This window comes from Alligator sinensis, unplaced genomic scaffold (genome assembly GCF_000455745.1).
Source record: "Alligator sinensis unplaced genomic scaffold, ASM45574v1 scaffold193_1, whole genome shotgun sequence".
NCBI lineage: Eukaryota > Metazoa > Chordata > Crocodylia > Alligatoridae > Alligator > Alligator sinensis.
The window spans coordinates 1,931,838-1,950,841 of NW_005842199.1; the positions used below are offsets into that span (position 1 = coordinate 1,931,838).

Below are 19,004 nucleotides of genomic sequence, written 5' to 3' on the forward strand. Positions count from 1 at the left end.
GAAAAGAGTAAGGCAGTGTAAACCCACAATTTGTAACCCCACTAGGGTAACAAGTCATGGGTAGGGATCTCTGTAAATAGTGCCGAAAGTACCCCCTGCAGTGGCTCCTTTTAATGTTTTTCATTTAGCTGCTTGCCCCTCCCCCACCTTATTGGTGGAGGAGCCCCACTGCCAAGGCCATTTGCCACTGATTACTGGGGAAGCAAAAACTGTAGCATATTTAAAGCCTGCATATAGGAATGTAAGACAGTATTGTTTTGTATAATTTTTGTTACAAATAGTGCCTTTAATATACATAGCTTATACTGTCTACACATTTTTTAATTTAAAGAGTGTGTTCTCTATCCACACCGTGCCCAGGTGCACATGTTCTTGAGAACTTCATGTTTTGGATATCAAGGGGGATTATGACTGAACTCAGCTATTCAAGATAGAATGCAGTTGTTTTGAAACACGGGTAGTAAATTTATGTTCATATTTTTGAGCAGCGTTTTTTCAAGCAACAGGACACAGAGCATCAATAAAATAAGCATTAATATAACAAGAAACTAATGCATATTATTTTGCTCTTTCAAGAAGATATGTAACTCAAAAAATTAGTTAACAAATTTTAAATAAAGTAATACTCGGTTTTGCTTGAAACTTACTTGAGAATTATTCAAAAGGTACATTTTCTCGTTCTTTTAAGATAATGATCAGGTTTAAAATCTTTATTATGGTTATGGCTGTTATCAATTTTTTTTGAGATAAACACTGACAGTAAACAACTGTGTTTTACAAAATGGTCGCATACATTGATCTCCAACATATGAGGTACACTGCTAGAATGTGTAAGCCGCAAACCTGCAGTTGACAAATGAGTATAGTGATACGTTGTAAAGAAAAAAAACATTGGTGTTGAATTTGGAACTTTCAAATATTAAAAAAAGAAAAAGAAAGCTTTGAGTCACGAAATGAAAAAAGGCATCAACCTGTTTCATTTTAGACGTGTTTTTATACCTCTCACTTTTGCTTTAAAGTTAAATTCGGTTTGTTACTTTATTTTTCTGCCAGTATTGTTTTGTTTTTTTTCCACATGTATAGTAAGGATGGGAGAAACTTCAGCAGAGAACTAAACTTACACCCAGAGGTCTGCGTGGAAGAAATTAGACATCTGCAGTGATTTCCAGGGATAATTCAGTGGTGGAAATGGCAGGGGAGGAAGCAGTGTGTGGGTCAAGGAATTCTGAAGATTTCTTATATAATTAAGTCTTAGAGTTACAACCACTGCAAACTTCCCAGCCCATAAAAATTAACAAAAAAAAAAAAATATATATTTATATTCATATTCATGTCCCTGGTCGAATTACATGTTCACTTTGTCCCACTAGTGTTGAAAAGGCTCAATAGAAGATTTGGCTTGTATACTTGAAATTCAGTTAGCTTATTCTTGAATTTTCTGTTTCATCAGTTTGGGCTGCTTACAAACCGCTTACAGACTTGGAAAAAACAAAACAGTACTTTACTATCAGCTTGGTGTACCCCCTGTGCCAAGTGCAGCACATGCCCAGAAGAGGAATTGCGTCAGTTTGACCTGGCTTGGCCAGCGTCTATATAGTTCATGAGCTTCAGCAGGGCTTTTGATACTTTCATCTAATAGCTGATTCAATCAGCTATTAGATAAAAGCGCCAATAAAGCCCCCCGCTGAAGCGTGGGAGCTATACAGACTCTGGGTAAACCGGGTCAAACTGATGCGATTCCTCTTCTGGTAAATCTTATTTTTTTCTTTTTCCCACATGTCAGCGGCCATAAATTTTACAGATAGATAAAAATAGTCTATAGTGTGTTTTATCTACATTCCTAAAGGGCAAGATTAAGATTAGGTTGACTGCATCCTGGTGGATATAAGCAAAAGAATTGTTGTTTGTGCTCAAGTTAGTATTCATGATAACAACTTGTTTGTTTTAGCTTGGGCAATTTATAAGAAATGTGCTGCTTCATATGCAGAAGAACTTAATGGTATTGGTTTCTCTTAGCTTGGATGCAAGCACAGTCTATTCGCTTAATCGGCTCTTTTAATTGAAAGTTGTGAAGTTAGATACTCTACCATACAAAGTGCAATTTCTAATTTACAACAGCAATTAGTTTTACCACACTGACTACTTTGGGATATTTCTCCTTGAAGTAACATCATTTTGCACAGATTTTTTTTAAAGTTTATTTGACACATAGGAGTAAACTAATTTGAATATTAGTTACAGTGTGGTAAAGCTAAAGGAAATTTGTATCAATTTATCCTTGACACCCAGAGGTGAAGAAAATTGAGTTGTTGTTAGAATATGAAATGGACAATGATTTGCAAGATAACTATGGTCTTTTATAATAAATGAATTCAGTATCAGTCTCCAGCTTAAATCTTATCATATCTCATTTCTTACAGCCTTTTCTCATTTTATTTCTTCTGTTGTTCATACTCGCTCTACCCACACTATTATTTTATTTTACTATTTTATACTTAAGCTTACAGAAAGAAGTTGCCTTTGACTGAACCTTAAAAATGGGCTGCCTTAAAAAATTTAAAGTAGACCTTGATTGTCCTGTAAATATTATTGAGAAGTGTCTTTGCATGTTACACTTTATACTTGTCAACAGATCAAAACAAATAGAACGTAAAATCCCAAATAAATCAGAAAGAGCAACCCAATTTGTTTTCAGCATTTTGTAGAGGTCAACTGTTTCGGTAAGTAGTATTCTTACAAAGCCATATGGATCTCTTGGTAAGCTGTCAGCATTCAAATGAAATCTGTTTTTGTGCAGTCTAATGCTGGGTCATAGGTCTAGAAACAAAGATTACAGGACATATCTCCAGAGTGGGAGACCATATCCTGGAAAGCCATGACCGAAAAAGTAGTAGGGGTTTGTAGTAGATGAACATATTCAACGTGACCTTCCCAGTGGAATACTCTAGTAAAAAGGGGTATTGTACTGCTTGAATGTATGAACAAGGAATAGTGAAAAGGAGTGGGGTGATGATCTTGTGCTACTGCTGATACTGATACTGGAACTCTGAAGCATTGTTCTGGTATTTTACTTTTTAACATGAATGTTGCAAAATTGGGGAAGGTGCCAAAGAGGAACCACAACAATGAGAGCTGGAAAAAATACCGCATAGCAAAAGATGTAAGATATATGAGCTGTTACTTTACTAAATGGCAGATAGTAGACTAATTTATAGAGTGGAGATGCCTTCATGTTGACAAACATATCAGATTGACTTTTATTAGTACGTGTTTAGGATTGTGAATCCAAAAAAGATGACAATGCTGGTAGGGGAATACAGTACTAAAGGACTGCATTAACTTATGGTGGAAAAAAGAATGATAAGAACAAAGGTCTGGAAGGGAGGGCTAAATGAATTCAAATTAGAAATATTGCTCAGTTTTTTAACAATGAAGATTAAATGTTTGAACACGTTGCTAGAGTAGTTTCTCCTTCTCCTGAAGTCTTCAAGTAGTGATGCCTTTCTTGAGAGCGCGCGATAGTGAAACAAGTTACTGATTGGCCTCAATGCAGGGTTATCTGCATTCTAGTCTGATTTTAAACTCTATGAATGACAATGTGCAGTGAGCTCTAAATTCTTAAGCAGAAAGTCTGTAGTGTCACTGTCTATATTAGGCTGTTACAGTGTGAAAAACAGTACTTGCATGTGGCACCATTTACATTTTCCCACTCAGACAGATTTCAGATTGGTTGCTGCAAGCTATTGTTGTAAAAATTAAGAGTAGTATTGAATAATTATTATGATTTTTGTTCCATCATTACTATCTTTTTATGTACTGTAGAGTGACTAACATCATGAATGCAGCAAATTGGTACAGTATAGGCCATACCCATTTTTATCACAGCAGACTGCATTCACCTAAATACATTGGCAGCATATTTTCAGCAGTTCCAATTAATTTAAATAGGCTGCAGTCATACTTTATTGGTGCTGAAATAATGCTAAGAAATGCTTCAAGCCTTCTGCTTTATCCTAGTTTAGCAGAGCTATGTACATACTGCTATTATATTATTAGTGGCAATCATCGTTACCAAATTCACGCAGTAGTACATGCTGTGTGCTATTACACAGATGCTGTTGAAATAATGCAGTTTTAACAGCTTGCTTGCTTTTAAAATGCATGTGAAAAATTTATCTTCCTTTTTTATGTAATGCACCATTAAAACACTGAATGAAATTAAAGAATGTATAGGCAGTTATTTTGCAGCATCTGAAGGAAGAAAAAGAAAAGAGTTTGTATTTATGGCGTGTTTTTTCGATTTTAATCATGATTTTTTTCACTTTATCCTAATTTTCAAATATTTTTACAGTGATTAATTTTAAGAAAGCAAGTAATACGTACACGTGTGTCCTAATAATAATAAAAAGACAAAGGAATGTCATTTTTACTTAATGGGAATTATGCAGTACTTGGAAAACATTGTCCATTGTAGTATGAAAACAGGAAGTAATGTAAAAATTACTGCAGTACTTATTAATTAGAAAATTATTAAAACATGATATGGGAGAAGTGCACATAGTAAATTCGTGTCTGAGAGTGCATGAAATTGGCAAGGAGTTTAGCAGCAAAAATACGCACCCTACCATGTTAACAGCGCTGATGAGTTTCCTCTGTTATAATCTCATACCTGTATTTTATAATGTCTTGCATTGAAATGGAAGTAGTTCTGTGTCATTCAGATGTCCTATGTAACTAAAAGTTAGAAAGAATCAAAATATCCTCTCATTATCTAAACTGAGCCTGAGTGATCCTGAATGTAATACAATATGATACATTTTACACACTTGCAAAAACATTTTATTACAAATTACATTGTATGGTACGATATAGCACAATACGTAATTTTAAGCAAGACTATGCATGTTAGCTTTTTCATTTTTAAAAAAATGTAAAAAATTAAAAATTTGCAACTTGTTTAAGAAAATAGTCTGGACATGTATAGAACACTGTGATAATGTTCACATTTACTTCTTAAATATTTCAGCCATGAATTCTTCTTTTTCCTTCTGAATGCTTGTATAACATTAGTTTGTGTATGGCACAGTAACCAAGCATAAAAACATTTCAAAGAGTTTTTTTTGTATCAGTCCCTGCCTGCAAGAGATTTAGAATGGATTTGTGGGAAATTTTGCAAATTAGTGGACACTATTTTGTACATAATTCTAGTTGTGAGGTGTTTGAGTTTTCTTTCTTTCTTTCTTCTTAATACACTCAACATCTCTATTTCCTTTGTATGTGTGGGGCTGTAACTTGCAGTTTATCACTGTTGTAAAACATTGAATACTTTTTGTTTTTCCTATTTATGCCCATATTTGAGGATTTCTGTTCTCTTTAGGAAAAAAAATAATATCTATATATACACATTTAATGCTCTGAAATATCTGGAATTTTTAAAACATGTAAGGTGGGTTATCTTGTAAACAGTTTTATAACTTTAATTAAAAACGGTATAAAATACATGAAACACATTTTTTCCACATGAAACAATTGCACTTCCTTCATGGCGCAGGATCACCTTTCTCATCCTTTATCTTTCACAAAAATATTTTAGTATATTGTTTGTTTATGTACAAGGTTTTGTAGCCCTCTTGAAATTTACTACAAAGGTGAGTTGTTCATTAAAGCATACATTTTGAAATAGATTTTTTTTTAAGTGGACATAAACAGTTTCACATATATTGTATGTTCTTACATTAACTTTCTAATGTTTTTTTTCAAGACAAAGATCAAATCATTTGCCTCAGGTATCTTGTAGAACTAATAGTACTTAAAATGGATTTGATGTAGAGATAAGGGAAAATAGTATAAATATAGACTCCTCAAGGTTTATTAAGTAGGTGAAGATGCCTCTGGTAGGGATTCATTTCTTCTACCTTTTTGCTGCATCTAAAGACTGAAAAAAATATGTCTGAATGAAGCACTGGGATATGAAGTTGCAGAACCAATAGCTTGTAAACCAGTTTGTCACATGACTGCACTACTTAAATTATTTGACAAAAAAGAGCAATAAGATTTTGACTCCCTACCATTACAAGAATTTTTCCACAAACAGTCATTATAGATTAGGGCATAATCTATAACGGTAGTAAATATTCAAAGAAAGACTGCAGTGTGTAACAGAGCAGATTTAAAGTGTCCTTGTTTTTAAAAAGTCTAAGAAAAATTTGATTCACAGCTTTTCCCTAAGTGTGTTGGTTAGCAAGTACGATTAATATATTATTTAAATATAAATGATACTATGTTGGTCTGGAAACCCACCTTAGAAGCTAAGCTAAATAAGTAGCTTTTAAAATTGCAAGGTCCTTCTCAACTCATTAGAAAGCATAATGCATACTACAAAATTTCTCACTCCCTCTACAATACTATACAGTTTTCAGAAGACTGAAGTACAAAAAGATACTGAATTGTGGCAAATGCCAACAATTTGTAACGTAATATTATCCATCTTGTTTTTTCTTTTTTCAAATTCTGTGCCAGAATGTATCATTTTGGCCTTTGGGTACCAAAAGATTAAAAATGAGATCTAAGAAAGCTTGGTGTCCCATAGCTTTGACCCTGTCAACTTGCAGTGATTAAAGGCATGTCCTGACTTTGGGTGGTTCTGGCTGCTCGCCCTTTGGAAATGAGCAGTAAACTTGTCATAAGTCTGGCGATGAACATGACATTAAATTAGAGGTGTCAATATGTGATGCTGAGATGTCATAACTTGATTTAAGTCTACAGTACATGAAGGCAAATATACATAGTCACATCTTAGAGATTATTTATGGTCTTGGACCATTTGAAAAATTGTGCTTTCTCCAGGACATTATGTGCTAAAAATTGCACTCCCCCAATCCCCGTGTATATGTAAAATTGGAGATCATAGCAAACATAAGGCTTGCTGTTCTTTTTCATTGATATTTTAAAAGCAAAAACAAAACAGGCAAAGCTAAAAAACTCAAAAAGGCTTGAAAATCAATAGTGATATTTATCCGTGTACAGGATGACAGCCTGCTGTTTAACAGGTTGAAATGTGATTCTTTCAGATCCAACTTGAGGGGAATAGTTTTACTAGCCATCTTTTTCTATATGGATTTTGATTTAGCTTTTACATCCCACATAGGTGAACTGCAAATAGAAGCTGGCAAGGTATGATTTAACGCCTTGCTCCTGAATGTTAATTTATAGGTACAAAGGCCTTTTTGGTACATATGTTGAGAACTGAATGCTGCCCATAATAATCAGAATAACACTGGCTGAAAACGCTAATCAATTTACCAAGATCCCTTTTTGATATGAATAATTGAATTCCAAATATGTTTCAAAGAAGGCCTTAAATTCCAGGTCTAGTGGACTTTATTTAGTTAAAGAAACCAGAGTTTCCATCTTCCATGCTTTTTTGATTCAGTTTTGGATTTTTGCTTGGGAGTTGAGGAGTAACTCTCCTGAGTGTAAGGCAAAGGTGCAACCTGAGTTTCCTCGATAGGATGAAGTTTTCTCAGAACTGGCTGTAGCTTGTCTTCTTGCTGCTTAAAATCCAACTCTACACTAAAAAGTGAACAAAAAGTGCAATTAATTGTTAAATTATAATGATTCAAAGGATTTAATTAAGACAACATCCAACACTGATATACAGATACTAATGTATTGAAATTAAATAGAAAGAAATGCTTAAATTATATCTCTGCAACTCCAACAAAAGTGAAATTCAACAAAAATATTCTTTATACTGCGAAGTATTAAAAAAAAAAAAATTACTAAATGAGAGATCAGTCCACCTTAAGGTTATCTATTGGTATTCTAGGTGCAAACAGTCCTTTCCTCCACCATCTGGAGAAAAGTGTCTTGTCCATCACTATTCACTATCCTAGTTGGACTGGATCCTAGAAGGACTTCTTTCTGGCTTATGCACTGTTCCTTGCCCTGTGGAGAGACCATTCCTGGGGCCTTCAGACTCAGTTTTGGTAGCTAGGTAGCATTCTTCTAAAAAGGGGGGAGGAGCTGCTGGTAAGACAAGTACCATCTATTTTATGGTCTGTGTTAAGTTTAGATTTATTGTGATTTACAGCATTTGGAAACATCTTCACTTTTTTCCCCATGGTTGGGGGAAACACCTCTGCAGCAGGATGACAAGAGATAATAAATCAGTAATGGGACTTTTGTTAAAATGTCCTTCTTCAGACTGCTGGGAGATTCATTTGCTATTAGATTAAACTTACTTAGATTCCAGCATGATTAGCTATATTTCTTGTTTATAAATCACATTTGAACTTGACCCCAGAGGCTGAAAGACAAGAACGTGGCAGAAAAAATGTCTAATGGGGCTGTGAGGGTATGTCATCTTTTCCTTTGTAAATTTGTGCCGTCTTTCTGTTACTTGTATTTAAGTTACACCGAGTTAAGGCTACTTTATACTTAAACTCTCAAGCATACACTAATTGCCTCTGAACTTAGCCCCTTTTCTGGCATGAAAATAAAAAATCCAGTTAACCTGATGTAAGTAATGACCCTTCCAAATCAAGAGCATGCTTGAATCTGCATTCTGATTGTGAGACCAAACACCAACTTGGTAAATCCACAGTTTTAGTTGTGTCAATTATGAAAGTAAAGCAAGAAAAGTTGTTTCAGTAAGATCTAGTGTGCACTTGGTGATAGCTCCATATTATATTAATAACCTGTTGATATGGATAATACAAACCAAATCCATTGCTCAGTTAAAGGTCTAAAACTGGAACAAGAAGGTAAACTTAAACTCATAAATTATGCATCCCAAATTGTAGGCACTGTGTGGAACAGAAAACCCTGCTGGCTGCCCTGGAAGTTAGGAAAAAATGAGGCAGATGAAATTATAGCCCTGAGATCTACATACAGCAATAAAATACCTTTCAAATTAGTTTCTAAAAACAAAGAAAATGCCATTTCAAACTGCAGCAAAAGAGTGACCAAAAATTACAGTTCTGTACCCAAGCCAAATTAATGCCAGTAAAGCTCTGAATGCAGCAGAAATAATATTGTTCACATGCATGTGGTATAACAGGTTACGGAGATGTTCTCTATAGTGTGCATTCCCACCCCATCTTACCTATACCTTGTACAGAACAAAGAAGGGTCTCGGGGGTCTCAGGCACCCTGAGGCCCCCATAATTCAAACCCTGCTTAACTCTATCAGTGTACAGTAGAGCTCCCACAATATTGCACACATATGAGAGGGTAGGTTTTATTATAGGTTTGGATTCAAGTCCCTTCTGAAACTGGAGTCAGCTGCTCTTAGCTTTTAATGAGAAATCATGTGAAGTAAATTACTTCAGGGCTCACATTCTTAGTATAATCAACTCCATGGAAAAGGTGGACCGTATGATTTTAAAGCATTTCACAGTAAAGTGAAGTGATTCATCTTAACTAATGATCTGTATACACAGAAAGGCATCTTTGATTCCTTCTTTCCAGTCTTCAGGTACAAGAGCAGTGAAGCCCACTGCTTTGTGGTCCAAGCTTGAAACAACACTTTAAAATATTTTCAATGGAAAATTTTCCAAGTAAGCTGTGAGTTCGGGAGTCATTAGGTCCCAGGGTTTTTAGATGAATTTTACCACTTACGTAGCGCTTTGCAGAAATCAATTGCTGCTCCCTACAATACTGAAATAACGAGTCTCATTTTACAGATAGGGAAGACAGGCAGGGGAGTTTCATCTCTTGAGTAAGAAGATTCTGAATCAGAGCTGACAAGAGTCCACCTGAGTAGGAGTTATAGTGGGACTCTTGGATGTGGGATAGTGAAGAACGACTAAACAGATGTTCTTGTTGTCGGATACTTATCAGCATACCTGTCGGTCTGAATTTTTATGTAGCTTTTCCAAGAAATGTAAATACATTTATAAAAGTGGAGTCACTCAAAAAAAAAAATTGAATGGTTAATCTAAAAGTGTTAATGTAAGAATATCAAATAAGTTTTTAAAATGAACCACATTTTTCATAACCCCACTAACTCGACTGAAGAATATTAAGCTGTCTGAAGATTTAAACTTTTAGTTACAGGTGCATATTTGGTATTCTACCTGTGAATATTGAATTTCCATTAAGCAGCTACATTGAGTATCCTGTTGTTAAGCAATTAATCACACTACAGAACCATGTAATTACAGAGTAATCTAATCCAGCTCCTTGTTAACAAAATGGCAATACTATCTTTATCTGGATGCCAGATTCTTATTTGCAGTTTAGCTATACTATTATCAAAAAGAAGCTAGCAAGAAGACAGTTGCCTTTATTTTGTTGAAAGGATGAGATAGCATTTTGTTGAGTCTACAATGTATATACGTTTTCAAAAATCAAGAATAAATCTTATAAAGTAAAAGGTGGCCTGCTGTAATATAACTTTAAATTTTGTAGATTTCAGTGGGTGGATATTGGGCAAGAATTGGATTTTATTGAGAACAAGCCAATAATAGGTATATCTAAGATATGCAGTTCAGCCTTTGCTGTTAGGAAGGAAAGTTATTTTCACTTGGGACATAGTAAAAATACATTGGGCTGTGATACAAATGCTACTTTAAATTAGGTCCTCTTTACATTTCAAAAATAATAAATTGATAAATTATTTATGCCCTATTAAGTCATTTTTGTTATAATTTTTTTTTTAAATTAAAAATATTGACTTGAAGTGAAAAGCTTGTTCAGTTCTAATTCCTGTAAGGAAAAGCATATTTTGGCTGAGAAAGTGTTCTCAACTGCATGAAATCCTCCGCACTACAACCCAAACCCAAACCTCCGCACTACTTCTGCACTTGTTTTTATCAGTTGACATGAAAGTAACTATGCTTTTATTTTGAAGAGAGTGAGAAGAAGAATACTAACATCTATATCCTGTAATCTTTTATAACTGTATAGGTTTTTACAGAGGCATAGCTTTATAACTTGGAAGATAAATGCATTTATATTTGAATTTTCTAATTTTTCTGTACTCTTTGATACATAGATTTCATGGACATTAGGGCTGGAAGGGACCTTATAAGATCATTGGGTCCAGCGATCTGACCAAGGGGCAGGAAGTCGGCTACGGTCAAAGGATCCCAGCTAGATGGGTGTCAAATGTTTCTTGAAGGTGTCCGGAGTAGGTGCTTGCACCACCTCTGGGGGGAGCCTGTTCCAGGCTTTTGGGGCTCGGACAGTGAATAAGTTTTTCCTTATGTCCAGGCTAAAGCAGTTTTGCAGGAGTTTGTGACTGTTGGACCTTGTCATCCTTTTGGGGTGCTCTGGTGAACAGGCGTTCCCATAGGTCCTGATGCACACCCCTTATGTACTTATAGGGTGCCACCAAGTCACCCCTGAGCCTGCACTTCTCCAAGCTGAAGAGTCCCATAGCTAGCAGTCTCTCTTCATAAGGCCTGTTCTCTTGCCCTTTGATCATGCACATGGCTCTCCTCTGGACTCTTTCAAGCTTCTCCACATCCTTCCTGAATTGTGGAGCCCAGAATTGGGTGCAGTACTCCAGCTGCGGCCTCACCAAGGCCGAGTACAGCGGGAGGATGACATCCTGTGTCTTGCTCAAGATGCATCAGTAGATGCAAGCCAGAGTTTTGGTTGCTTTGCCAGCTGCAGTATCACATTGGTGGCTGATGTTCGTCTTGTAGTCGATCATGACCCCCAAGTCTCTTTCGGTTGTGGTGCTAGTGAGCGTAGCATTGCCGAGCCTGTAAGTGTGACGTGGGTTTTTTTCCCCCAAGGTGGAGCACCTTGCATTTCTCCTTGCTGAATGCCATCAGGTTTTCATCTGCCCATCTTGCAAGCCTATTGAGGTTGGCCTGGATCACTAGCCTATCCTCAAGTGTGGATACTTTTCCCCAAAGTTTGGTGTCATCAGTAAACTTAGCCAGTCTGCTTCTGACACCAGAGTCCAGATCGTTTATGAAGACAGTAAAGAGTACAGGTCTGAGAACAGAGCCTTGGAGGACACCACCGGTCACTGAGTGCCATGTTGATTCAGTTCCGTCAACTACCACTCTCTGGGTCCGACCTCGGAGCCAGCTTCCCAGCCATGTGACTGGTGTAGTTAAGGTCACAGTTGCCCAATTTTTCCATGACGACATTGTGGGACACCAAGTCAAAGGGTTTTTTTAAAGTCCAAATGTATGATATCAACCTCTTCCCTTTTGTCCAGGTGATATGTCACCTGGTCATAGAAGGAAATGATGTTGGTCAGGCAAGACATACCCGCAACAAACCTGTGCTGGCAGTCTCTCAGGATGTTGCCTTCTGTTAGCCTGTCAAGAATGGTTTCTTTGATATATTTTCCCAAGATCTTCCCAGGGATTGAGGTCAAACTGATGGGCCTGTAGTTTCCCAGGTCATCTTTCCTCCCTTTCTTGAAGATAGGCACCACAATGGCCCTCTTCCAATCTTCAGGTACTTTGCCTGAGCGCCACGAGTTCTCGAATATCCTTGCCAGTGGCTGTGCTATGATGTCTGCCAGTTCCTTTAGCACTCTTGCATGCAATCTATCCAGACCAGCTGATGCAAATAATTTGATTGCAAGGTTATGACTTAATAGCTACTTGCTTCAGTTTCTCCATGATAGAATGTGGAAACTCCTTCTCTTACGTACTTTTATATAATCCTTGTGCAAATCTAGCTATCACTGATCTTAATTTTGAGTTTTACTTGTTTCATATGTTCAAAAACATGCTATAAAATACAGTAAAAATATTCACGTACCCTTTTGACCAGCTGTGTTTTTACATAATCTACTGTGGTTTTGCTAGAACAGGTATATTGTTCTCAGCTAACTGAAAGTGCAAGTTATGAGAGCCTTAATGAATTCATATAGCCATTTTGATTAAATGTTTCTAAATTATCATAATGAATAACTAACATTAACGTTCTTGGGAAATGAATGACTTAAACTATTGGAGCCAGGTCTACATACTGAGTTTTACTTTCAGTAGAAACTGCATGTACAGCAATACATGCTAACTTTTCCTTGCTTGTTGCCAAACTGTTGTCAGTACTTCAGCATGCAGTTTAAAAGAGCTAACTAAAATGCAGGCGTTATTCACAGTTTTTCCTTTAAAAATAATACAGTGTTTGAGTGAGTATACAAAATGCACTTTTGAAAAAAATGTTCTGGGTAGGTGGGGTAGAAACTGAAAAATAATAGATACGTAAGGTGTGTTTGCCTAGTCTAATTGCTTTGATTTCCATGCTGCTAACTCTTTCCTGTGACTTTCTGCCCTTTCCATTCTACTGAGCCTGTGCTTATAACGTATTCCTTGCTGAATCTCTCTTTCTTAATCCTTAATCTCCAGGCTCTGACCACCATGTTTTACACACCATTCCATTCAATTCTTTGTTGCTTTGTCTTTCAGAGCTCCAGACATTACTCCTTCCAGGCTATTTCTAAAAAATGCCACGTCCTGTTCTATATTATCTCCTAAATCAAACTGTCCTCCCTAAATATTGGCCCCTTTATCTATTTCCTCCAACTATCTTATTTCTGGTTGTCCTGGTTGCCAGTTTTTAACCTTTTCGGATACCTAAATTACCACTGCTAAAAGGTGTCGTTGCCTTCTGTTGCTCTGTCCCACTGTTGGCTGCTCATCTCTGCTGATATGAAATTGAAATTTCTTATCCTTGTCTCTAAGTATTATGCATTTCTGACCCTGCTTACATGTTATTTTATACTGATATGCCCTTTCTGTTTGAACTCTAAAATTGATAATCTTATTTTGTTTCCTGATCATTTTATACCTTTTCCCTATGAATTTTATCAGACTTTTTGCCATGCTCACCTCTGTTTATTGGATCCTGTGTGCCATGCAGTCTCATTCACTTTCAGATTGTTTCTCAAACCTTTTTACTAAGCATCCCCTATAAACTTAATGAAAGTCACGGTTGTATATTCTTCTACATTTTCTTATGATTGGGTGCACCATTGGAATCAGTAGGATTATTCAGACATGCTGAGGTTGTCTGAACATGTAGAAGGTGATAGACTAGTAACTATTTCATCCTGTTGATTATCCTCTAACTACAAACAAAAACCGTAACATACAAGACAAGGATAGGTGGTACTGATAGCACAGCTTGTTACTAAGATGCCTCAACACTTCCTATTATAAGACATTTCCTATTGTATTTAGTTGCGTAAATTATAAGACACTTCCTATTGTGTTTAGTTGCATAAATTTTTGCCGTTTTTTCCTCTTAAACATAGAGCCAAAGTGGTTCAATTGCTTCTGCGAACAAGCATAGCTTGTTTACTTATGCTTTGACTTTTCCACGAACACTATTGATATCCACATAAATTGCAGCAGGATGCATCTTTTGCTATTCCACTGAACGTTTACCCAAACTTGGGGATAGACCTTTGAGGAACTGCAATTTCTACATATTTAGGATAGACTCACTAGAGCTTCTCTGCTAAAAAGGATTCTATTCACATGAGCATGCTGCAGCCCAGGGCTCAGCAAGACTTTCCCTGCAGTTGTAGCTCTCAGCTGCTGCAGGCTGTGCTGGGGCTGAAGAGGTACTGGACTTGAGAACAGGACTCTCTCTTCTGTGTGCTCATTGCCCAATCTATGGATACCTGGACAGAATGAAAAAAGGAAACTAACTGATTCTAGTGCAGACAGGGCAAAAACATGTGATGGCATGCTTGTTTTCCTAATTCAGTATATGGGATGGAGTTAGTCTAGGGACAACTGGAAGTTGTATAATGAAGGCTTTTGTTTAAGACCTTTCTTCACTTGTCATGTAAATTAGGTCTGTAGTGAATGAGACGGGACTGTGGAAAGAAAAGGGATACTTACAGTTAAGCAGCTGAATTCGGCCCTTGGGAACCAGATTCTATTCCTGCTTTGATCACAGAGTTCTGTGTTGTGTCAATTAAGTGACTTAACCATGTTTTTCAGAGGCGGTAATTAGTTGCAATTGAGGTAAGTAAGAACTGTGCTTTGAACATATACAATGCTACATCCCACTACACGCTCTGAACAATCTGGTCCCTGTCATCTCAATTTGAGTAACCCCAAATTAATGCAGATACTTTTGACCTTAATCTCTGTGTCTCAGTTCATCTGTAAAATAGATAATAATATCCCTTCACCTCTAAGGGATGTCATGAAAGTGATTTGTTTGTAAAGCATTTAGATGTTATAGGGATGAGTGCCATAGAAAAACTCCCAAGTAAATTAAACATTTTGTTTTCAGTGCTGGGTTCAGGTAGTACACAGAATTATGGGATGGGGGTCGCACATTGAATGATGAGAAGACAAACTATGAATTGCTACTCATTAAGTGAGCACTGTCCATTCTGTACTCTTAATGAGGCAGAGATCCTGGGGAAAGACAGTATATATGATCATGTAATTAAACACTGATATAATTTATAGACAACAAAGGGCCAGCTTTATAGTAGCACAGGCAACCTTAATTCTGGCATTCCCCATCTTTTGAGTGCTTCACCTTGCAATCGTGTTTGTTTTGGATGACAGTACAATCCTGCAGTACTGTTTTCATAAGCAAATATATTTTAACCTGCTAGGGATAGAGAAAGCTTTAAAATTACTCTGTTTATGCCTGTGTAAGATTGAGTATACATCCTTGTCAAAATGGAAGTGGGTATTTGTGTCCAGTACATATGCATGTGATGTAATATGTAATGGTGTTAAAGAATTAGTAGATAGATATATTTTCAGAATACCTTACATGTTTTATATTCGAGTCCCAATACATTAATGGCACAAAGTAATGTTAGAATTCTTTTGGGTGCTAACTTTTATTGGACCAACTGCATAGACAAATAGGTAGATTGCAGTTGCTCCAATAAAAGATAGCACCCACAAGAATTCTTGCACCGTGCATATTTCCTGGACCATCATAGCAAGAACATCATGTCAGCATTGCTGAAGTGCTGTGTTTTGTTTTGGATTTGTATTACCTAGTATGTGATAAGAGTCCTAAATAAAGCCCAAATTCTGTAAACATTAAAACACCTTAACTTAATGTATGTAAGTTGTCTGAAGGGCATCTGAATTATATTTACCTGCCCTCCCCCTCCCCCCCCCCCCACCCCCCCCCCAACCCCTCCTCCATTCTTAGGATAGAATTAGAGGTTGCCTGATGTCACGCTTGTGCTGCCATAACAACTTTATGCTTCTGAAAAGATTTATAACCATTTTTATGGCAGCACAAATGCAGAGCAAATAGATGCCACTACCTTTTTTCATACCACATCAGTGCACAATGAAAGGTACTAATAAATTGTGCTGCTTTATTGTGGTTGATGTTGCAGTGGTCTGTGGCACTAGAGCATGGGCAGCACAGAACTGCCTGTACTCTTCTACCACCCCAGGCAGGTACTCTGGGGACTTAAGGAGCTCAATCTTCTACACCCCAGGTAGGATTGGGTCCCTTAAGCCCCTGGAGCACCTGTCTGGGGGATACAACCCAGGGAAGTGTCTGCATAAGCAGAGAAATCTCATGTGGGTCCCAGTGTGAAGGCATGAAACCCAGAGAAATCCTGGATGCCTCCGTGCCTCCATGTCAGGACCCGTGTGGCCCTGGGCCTGCATGCTGGGACCTGTGCTGAGCTGTGCCTTTGTGAAGCATCGGTCAGTGCTGGTCCTGGTGTGAAGGCATGGAGTGCTGGGGATTCCTTAGCTTCTATGCCCCTCCCCTTCCCCCCTTTTCCTGTGCCGAGACCCACACTGACTCATGCTTCAGGTGGAGGCACAGGTCATCATGAATCTCAGAGTGGAGGCACAGGGTGCTGGGGCTTCTCCAGCTCCAACTTCACTTTACTCTGTGCTGCCTCCTGCTGGGATCTGAACTGACCCATTCCTTCAGCTGAAGCACTGGTCAGCATGGGTCGTGACAGGAGGCACAAGGCGCTAGGAATTCCCTGGATCCTGCACCTGCTTGCCAGGGCCAACACTGACCCGTGCTTCAGGTGGAGGCATGGATCAGTGCTGTTCTTGGCATGGGGCGATGTAGGAACCTGGCAATCTCAGGCTCATAGACTATCACTATCACTATATTTGACCTTCATAGGCAAAAGAGATTTAGTTTGGGAGGATTTTGTGCCACTGAATTAGCTTTCATCTATATGTCTTAAGCTTGTGAACTTGTTCCTTTAGTATCAAGAGGGTTAAGTTTCATAGATTCTTTTAATTTATTTTCGGTTCAGTTAGTGGATCATCGAATCGGAGGAATTATAATATCAAAGACAAATTACTTAATTTCAAAACTGAAAAACAGCAAATGAAATTTTAACTTTTCAAAGGAGTAAAAATACCTGAATTATTTGTCCGTATGGCTTTCAAAAACTTTTTAAAAGTGCCAAAGTCCTGACTTAATCAGGTTTTTTCTCTGCAGAAACTGACTACTGATTTGGTTTCTAAGGGAAATCTTTTCAGAACCTGAAATAACCTTGAATGAGCTATAGAATACTTCTGACCTTTCTGACCAAACGGGGGTCTATTCTGAGTGCTTTAGTCCTTCATTGAGATAATTCATGGTAAATGCCTAAGACTACTGTACAAAACATTAAACAAAAGGCTCATTCCTCCACATAGGTTCATGTTGTTAAAGGATTTAAATTCACAAGTGATGGTAATTTTAGCGAGACTGGAAAGGGCACTTCCACTAGAAGATAATCACAGAATAACACAGGCTGCAAAGATTTTATTCCAGTGGGTTTTGGACATGATAGAATTGGCACAATTTCTGCATGCAAATGCAATTACCTCTTAACAGTAAGACTTCATTAGACTTAAGTATGTAATTCCATTTGTCTTGACAGTGCAGCATATCATAACTTTTTTTTAGCTTTTATATTCTTATTCAGTGGCTTATCTACATAAGTTTTGTAAAAGATAGGTCAGTCTGAACCTTCATTTATTATCTGATGTTTTGAGACCATGTTTTTTTCTGTACTTGAACATTTGACAGAACAAAATTGATGGATTAATTTGCCATGTTTATTTTACTGTTCAGTGTTAGGGAATTTGACTGTTTTAATTTACTTGTGATCTAGAATTTGCTTCAATTCCAAAATAAGTTGAATATTTTTAAGATGATTAATTTTTTTCAGGCTATTATAGAATAATAAGGACTTCATAGTGAAGGACTGTGGACATGTCTTTTAACAGAAGTTTAATTTTCTATGTACTTAGATTGCAACAAATATTTAATTTAATCTCTACCTTGTTTGAATGTGTCACAAAATCTCCATAACGGGTAGCACAATTGGTATGAGAGAAGCCTAGTAAAAGAACAATGTATTGGAATATATGCAGATATCTGCCTATGTAGTCCAGGTTTAATCTGGCATCAGCCAATCATTTCTTTAATTTTCTTTGCAAAGAATAAAAAAAATTGAAATGCCTATCACTAAGAAATATAGTTAAATTTGCTTTTTGTGAACTGTAAAAAGGTTTACCTCCCTTTGCAAATGTTTGAATCTTTTTTTTAATTTTTGCTATCAGAAATAAAATAGGTCTTAGAAAAAGAAGCTAATCTTTAATATGCAATTTTTGCCGTACTGATTTCTAGAGACTTAAATATTGGTCCTTCCCACTCTCTTTGTAGTAGATGTATTGAATACCCAATGGAAATCTGTATATAGTGCTTAATTTTGCATCTCATTTTTGAAGGAATTAGACTTCACTTTCTCATCTACTACTGCACACAACTAGCTTTTCCTTAGAGATTTTTATATGGAAAATACTAGCAGAGTATGGCCTGCATTGTCCAATTAATGTTTGTAGGTAGTATATGTATATGCAGTGTTACTGGGTTAGACAACTTACTGCTGTTTGATAAACATAGCATTTCAACTTATTCCAAATTAAAATGTTATGATTTTGAAAAACATCTGTTAACTCTGCTCAAAATGAAGAAGCAAAAATGTTCTTTTTTCAATTATAAAATGTGTATTTAATTTTTCAATACATAATAGATAGTGTTTTTCTACATTTATCTGG

The 19,004-nt window shown here is 36.8% G+C and overlaps 2 protein-coding genes across 6 annotated transcripts in view; one reads left to right on the top strand and one right to left on the bottom strand.

The window, feature by feature from the left end:
- Positions 1–1,221, top strand: part of LOC102377499 (dedicator of cytokinesis protein 1) — a 184,366-nt gene extending 183,145 nt beyond the window's left edge. The window contains exon 28 of the mRNA XM_025207551.1: positions 1,084–1,221. Coding sequence (XP_025063336.1) covers positions 1,084–1,086 — 3 coding nt within the window. The 3' untranslated portion in view covers positions 1,087–1,221. The remainder of the gene's footprint in view (positions 1–1,083) is intronic.
- Positions 1,222–1,707: 486 nt separating this feature from the next.
- Positions 1,708–19,004, bottom strand: part of INSYN2 (inhibitory synaptic factor 2A) — a 70,225-nt gene continuing 52,928 nt past the window's right edge. The window contains exons 4-5 of one of the 5 annotated variants that reach the window (XR_003094761.1): positions 7,303–7,572; positions 1,712–5,935 (exon numbers count right to left, since the gene is read on the bottom strand). Coding sequence is in view for 4 of the 5 variants with exons in the window: in XM_025207553.1 (XP_025063338.1) it covers positions 7,389–7,572 (184 nt within the window). In the remaining variant the exon portion in view is untranslated. Of the gene's footprint in view, positions 7,573–19,004 lie in introns of all 5 variants that reach the window. The other 4 variants (XM_025207557.1, XM_025207553.1, XM_025207552.1 and 1 more) reach the window with 4 other exon arrangements.